Source organism: Lycium barbarum, chromosome 5 (assembly GCF_019175385.1).
Source record: "Lycium barbarum isolate Lr01 chromosome 5, ASM1917538v2, whole genome shotgun sequence".
Lineage (NCBI taxonomy): Eukaryota > Viridiplantae > Streptophyta > Magnoliopsida > Solanales > Solanaceae > Lycium > Lycium barbarum.
In genome coordinates this window covers 123481587-123487766 of record NC_083341.1, presented here as the reverse complement: position 1 = coordinate 123487766, position 6180 = coordinate 123481587, and the positions used below count along the sequence as shown (strand labels likewise).

General features: G+C 35.1%; 1 protein-coding gene across 4 annotated transcripts; it reads right to left on the bottom strand.

Annotated features, from left to right (window-relative positions):
- Positions 1-541: 541 nt before the first annotated feature.
- LOC132641361 (LIM domain-containing protein PLIM2c-like) lies at positions 542-3844 on the bottom strand. 4 transcript variants are annotated; one of them, XM_060358327.1, is made up of 5 exons: positions 3512-3844; positions 2502-2601; positions 2375-2400; positions 2137-2226; positions 542-818 (listed from the first exon to the last, which is right to left on the bottom strand). In XM_060358327.1, the coding sequence occupies exons 2-5, from the start codon at positions 2599-2601 to the stop codon at positions 735-737; spliced, it is 300 nt and encodes a 99-aa protein (XP_060214310.1). In that variant the 5' UTR covers positions 3512-3844; the 3' UTR covers positions 542-734. The 4 variants fall into 4 exon arrangements, with proteins under 4 accessions (XP_060214310.1, XP_060214308.1, XP_060214312.1 ...); XM_060358325.1 differs by having other exon boundaries at positions 2375-2403; positions 3512-3839; XM_060358329.1 differs by lacking the exon at positions 3512-3844 and adding an exon at positions 2904-3424.
- Between the last annotated feature and the right edge of the window lie 2336 nt (positions 3845-6180).

Sequence of the window (6180 nt, the reverse complement as noted above, 5' to 3'; positions counted from 1 at the left end):
GGCGGTTTAGAACCTCCGCAATACATATATTTATATATTTTTTTAAATTAGCTTATATTTAAAGGTCCTGGCAGTCTCATATCCCCCAACAATTCATTGAATTTTTTTAATTTATATATTATGATTACAAAATCACTAATTAAGCTGGAAATCATAATCAAAGCAAAAAGTTAAAACTTTAAGAGATATCAATAACATATCGTAAAATCACAAATGTTATCATAAAGTACCATTAGTTTTTTAAACTAAAAATTTAAGTAGCATTATCATATCACTCAAAAACTAAATTTAAACACAATACATTCGCTCCAACGTTCTAACATCCGTTCCTACCGTAAAATTTAATCTTTTAAAAATAATTCTCAATTACAGATTGTGGCGGTTTAGAACCTCCGCAATACATATATATATATTTTTTTTTTTTTTAAATTAGCTTATATTTAAAGGTCCTGGCAGTCTCATATCCCCCAACAATTCATTGAATTTTTTTAATTTATATATTATGATTACAAAATCACTAATTAAGCTGGAAATCATAATCAAAGCAAAAAACGTTAAAACTTTAAGAGATATCAATAACATATCGTAAAATCACAAATGTTATCATAAAGTACCATTAGTTTTTTAAACTAAAAATTTAAGTAGCATTATCAGATCACTCAAAAACTAAATTTAAACACAATACATTCGCTCCAACGTTCTAACATCCGTTCCTACCGAACAATACAATGAAATCAACGGTTGTCACTGGGATTACTATCACCGCATGATCTTCTTGCATCCATGGGCGAAAGGGATCCACTAGCCGCATCACTTGGCTGCATAATGAAAAACATAGAAATAGAGTTAGCTACTATCCTGAAAACACCACAACTCTTTATTCAAGTTTAATTTGGAAATCCAACTGCTCATACAGTAGAAAATAAAACATAGTAGAGAATTAAGCATTGCTATCAGGGCCACTATTCTAACTTATCAGAAAAAGAAAATCAAACAACTACTAGAAAACATTGCTATCATTAAACAAGCAACAAAGTTTTCAGAAACTTCAACTCAAACCTTCACAAGTCAAAACAGTATCTGACATTATCTCGAGCTATGACAATGCAGGCCTAGTAAAGCCAAATCAGGGAAAATATAGTAGAACATATCAAGTAAAAATCGGACAGTATCCATTCAAATAACCAAATTCAACGGGAAGAAGCAAAAATCAAGAATTCTAAGTGAAAAAAGCATAAACACAGTTAAGTTCGAAGAATAGAAATAAACCCAATCACCATTTGTATCAAGTTACTGATCTAGACCACTGAGAAGCATATATCATACATGATATAACATGTGTCTAGTATGACAGAAAATGGGAAAATGACTCAACTGGTTCTACTTAACAAGAAAGCATCACAATAGGATACAATCAGTTAATGTGACATCCAATAGGAGATAATGTGGCAAGCCAAATGTCTTTACCTTGGGCAACAATGGTGTATGAAATTTAATTTATAACCCAATAAATTTCTAGGAAGTAAAAATCAGCAACACATCCTCATAAAGCTACAAACTTTAAAATATTCAAGCATATAGCATAATATAAGCTCATTCATTCAAGCACAGGTACAAAGTTTAAGCTACTAAAAATAAAGAATGCCTTAAAGACTACAGAGATAGATGTCTGCCCCTTCAAGATTTTAGTTGTTTGTGACAATGCCTAGACCTAAAAAAAATTATCTATAAATTTACTGCTACTTCGTAAACAGATCATTACCATATTTAGTCGAAACACACAGATAAATTAGCAGTTAAATGTAGTTCTGCTATACACATATCATTACCATATATGATTTGACCATATCAATAAAGTTACCTCGCTACAGTAGACATATAATAAATTACCATGAATTAAGTAGTGCTACTTCGTAAACATCGAAGGAGCGTGATTGCATTCATTCTACTGCTACTTCTAATTATACCATCAAATGTTGACTATAGATGACTACATTCCATCAATCAATGCAACTCAAGAGTAAGTAATATCGATCTTTTGCCACGAATATATCTTCAAATCTCTGACTATTTAACAAGCACCTAACACACAGAGATACAAATTACACTTTAAGTAATCACTTGATGGTTGCATACCTTCTCAAGTGGGTAAACAGTTTTGTCGCAAGCAGCACATTTTTCTTGGGTTCCAGAGAACATAGCAGAGAGTTTACTTGGAGCCCTTATCTGCACAAAATACATAAGCAAATTTAATTTTTAGCTCAAAAAGTTAGAAACAAATTTACAACTGTTTTATTCTTTTAAGGAAGAAAAAGAAAAGAAAAACATATATTTTTTAAAAAATGTGAAGTTGTCGGATACAAACAGAGCTTACCAGTGAATTTTGCCTCTCAGACTTAGCTGCTAAAATGTTAATTAGAACAATGTAGACGATTAGTAGAAATTAAGATAAAAGAGGCTTAGCAAAAATGTACTAAATTAATTTACGAAAGATGGCTCACGATTCTGAAAATTCTTGCTAAAATTTCCAGATTCCTTAAAAAGCTGTTCGAAATGAGTCTTGCAATAGAGGATTCCATCCATGGAAGAGTAGTTGCTCATCTACAAATGAAAAAACACATTCCAAATTATAAAATCTATGTCATAAATAAATGTAAGTAACAGAAATAAGAAACACATGGAGATACTTATAATGTTTTATAAATTCTCAATAATTAAACTGTTTTTTTTTTCTTGAAATAATTAAACTTACATTTCAAAATCAACACACTAATACTGTAGTATGAAAATTCAACTCATTGACACAAATAATCAAACACGTTCAAGGGGACCCATTTGTAAAAATAATTACCCAAAAATAGGAAAGATGAAAGACCCATTTGTAGAAATAATTGAAGAGATACCAGTTGATTGAGGAAGAGGAGTTTGGGTTCTCAAGAAATTCGCTTATATGTTCTTCACAGAGGCTTTTGTTTTTCCATTCCCAACTATAGTATTCATTACAACTATACCACAGAGGTACAGTTGCATTCCAAACAAAAGAAATTAATAGATCATCAGATCTGCAGCAAAAATAATTCTACTAACAGTATACAATACTTACCCCACCCCCAAAACATGAAACAAAAGGTAGTAACTTCCTTATGCTTGGACCTTCCACCTATGGATCAAATTCAGTAAAATACCCACCTAAAAACTTCTCATACCATACCAAAAGACTCAAACTTTGGCTCAAACAATATATAAAATGAAACCAATAAAACCATATACAAATCTGGAACATATACTATAGCGACAACCAAATCAAAAAAACTACCTTGAACACGTCGATGAAAACAATAGAACAGAACATACCCAAATAAAACAAATTGAATTGATTACAAGAAACAAAACACACCCAATAAAGAAAAAGTGCAGATTCACACAAAAACATGGACTAAAAAAATCACCCATAACACTAAATTGAAAACCAAACAATAAAAATCAAATTGAAATCAGAAAAAGAACTCACAGAAATGGATGGTTCAATGTTTTCCAAAGAAGAAGAAGTCTGTATCTCTTGATTTGCCTCAAATTTGTGGAATTTTGCTGACAATTCGACCTGCTTTTTTTTTTTTTAAAAAAATTATTTTATGGGTAGTAATCTGGATCTATTAAGTCCTCTTTTGTATAGTTTTGGTAGGTGATGTTGTTGGGAAGGTATTTAATCAGCACCCTTTATAGTTGGGGTGGAATAAAAAGTAGTGAGAGAGGGAGGTTTTGAGACACAGAGGGTTTTGAGAGAGAGGGTTTTGAGAGAGAGAGAGAGACACAAAGGTCTGCAGGGCCTTTCTAACAAAAATGAGCCGAGCCAAAAAAAAGTGAGGGAAAAATTGGCTCTATTTTTTTCCCAGATGGTGGAGGTTCCAAACCCCCGCTAGTTTCTTCTATTTGTGTCGGACATGTAAACCCCCGCTATTTAATGAAATTTGCGGGGGTTGTAGCTGACCCCCGCTATTAAACCGCCGCAATTTAAGCATTTTTTTGTAGTGATGTCACACCCCCTACTAGGAGTATGACGGGCTGCCTTTCAGTTACATACCAAAACGGGTATAACGTGGAAGAGTCCACGTTATACTCCCAATTTTTTTTTGCATTGTCAGAAAATCACCTCCACGTTATACCCCAAATTTTTTTTTTGCATTGTCAGAAAATCACAGCAAAAATAAAAAATAAAAAATTAAAAGGTATAACGTGGACTGATCCACGTTAGACAAATAATTTTGTATAACGTGGATCATTCCACGTTATACCATTAATATATATTTTTCTCCCCAACGTTTTACAAAATAGTTTGTAAGACGTTGCCTCTATTTAAATCATATTCGACTGTGTTTTTAATAAAAAAAATTATTGATTTTTTAAATTTTTAAAGCATATAGTTAATTTAAGTGATTAACTGAAATAAATATTTTAACACATGCAATAATTAAATATGTGTTATATATGCGAACATCCATAAAGTATACTGACATGCAGCAATACAATGCAGCTGAAGGGGTCTTTGAGATTCTGATATTTGCACACAAAGGTAAGGGCAGAAATATCCATAATGTAGGAAATTCGGGTTGTACCGAGGGGACGACGGGTGGAGTAGGCTGTGACAGAAAATGCAGGGTGTATGGAGAAATCCCATGGTCCCAAAAATCATAAGAAGTTTGGGTTGGGGAGTGCAACTTTGAGAAGGGAAATTGAGTTTCCTCAAAGATGACATGCCTTGATATGATGATTTTGTTGGTGGATAAATCATAACATTTATATCCTCTATGATTCAACGGATAGCCCAAAAATACACACAGGGTGGATCTTGCTTGCAACTTATGAATAGTTGTAGATGGGAAAAGCGAATAGCATAGACACCAAAAACCCGGAGATGAGAGTAGGAGGAGGTTCGTTAATAGAGAACTTGCGTTGGTGATTTAGGACTTTGGTGGGAAGGACACTAAGGAGGTATGTGGCAATTTGGAGAGCATGATGCCAAAAGGAGGGGGGAATGGAGGAGTGGACAACAAGAGTGCCCACTATGTTGTTAATGGATTTAAATTTTTTTTCCGCTTTGCCGTTTTGAGGAGAGGTATGGGGGCAAGAAATTCGGAAATTTAAACCATTGGAGGCGCAAAAAGATTGAAAATGCCCATTGGCGAACTCCCGCCCATTGTCACATTGAATGTTTTTAATGTCTCTTTCGAATTGAGTCCGTATTAATGCCTTCAAAAGATAGAAAAGTGGAATAGACTTGGGACTTGTTAGAAATTGGAAAAGTCCAAAGAAAATTACTATAATCATCAAGAAAGAAATCATAATAGCGGTGCCCATTAGAACTTAAAACAGGAGATGTCCATAAATCACTATGAATGATATCAAATGGCATAGTAGTAGATGACAATGAATCATAAAATGACAATTTAACATGTTTCCCCAAAGGACAAGAGGTACAAAAAGAAGTTCGGGCCCTATTACATTCAATTAAGGCATTACTACGAAGAGAAATAAGGATAGCATTTCCTGGATGGCCGAGTCGGGAATGCCACAAGCTAGGTGATGCGGCAATGAAGGTGGATGGTGGAGTGGTCCATTTTGTGGCAGTGATAGGATACAATTCCCCGGTGCTCTCACATCTCATTAAGCGGCTCCCCGTCGGTAAATCCTTCACAGAAAACCCAAGAGGATCAAACTCAACAGAAACATTATTGTCCTTAGTGAATTTACGTACGGAACTAAGGTTTTTAATGAGTTTTGGAGCATGCAAGACAAGTTGGAGACGTAATTGGGGATTAGGTGGGCGTAGAGATGTATGACCATAGCCACGAATTGGAATAGTGCTACCATTACCAACAATGATTCCAGAATTATTGCTCAAATTAAAATAAGACGTGAGAGTGCCTGAGTTGGCAGTCATGTGGGAAGTCGCTGCGGTGTCCATGTACCAATTATCATCCGGTTGATGCATGGACAGAGTGTGCATGGATGCCTCCACGTCTGTTGGAGTGTACCCAGAATACGTCGGACCATGCATGGAATAGGCCTGCTGAGGCCGTGGACTCGCACCGAGAATGCCGCTGCCGGGCCGCGGTGTAGTGGGACGCTGCTGCCACGGTCTGGTCGGATACGGGCAGGGGGGCAGTGGCCACTGCTGGGGCG

Bases quoted from the DNA above. Each gene is read 5' to 3' on its own strand.
- LOC132641361 (XM_060358325.1), bottom strand. From the start codon at position 2,601: ATGAGCAACTACTCTTCCATGGATGGAATCCTCTATTGCAAGACTCAT. The intron at 2,404-2,501 runs GTGAGCCATCTT...TTAACATTTTAG, and splicing joins TAGCAAGAATTTTCAGAATC to CAGCTAAGTCTGAGAGGCAA. The intron at 2,227-2,374 runs GTAAGCTCTGTT...TATTTTGTGCAG, and splicing joins CTGAGAGGCAAAATTCACTG to ATAAGGGCTCCAAGTAAACT.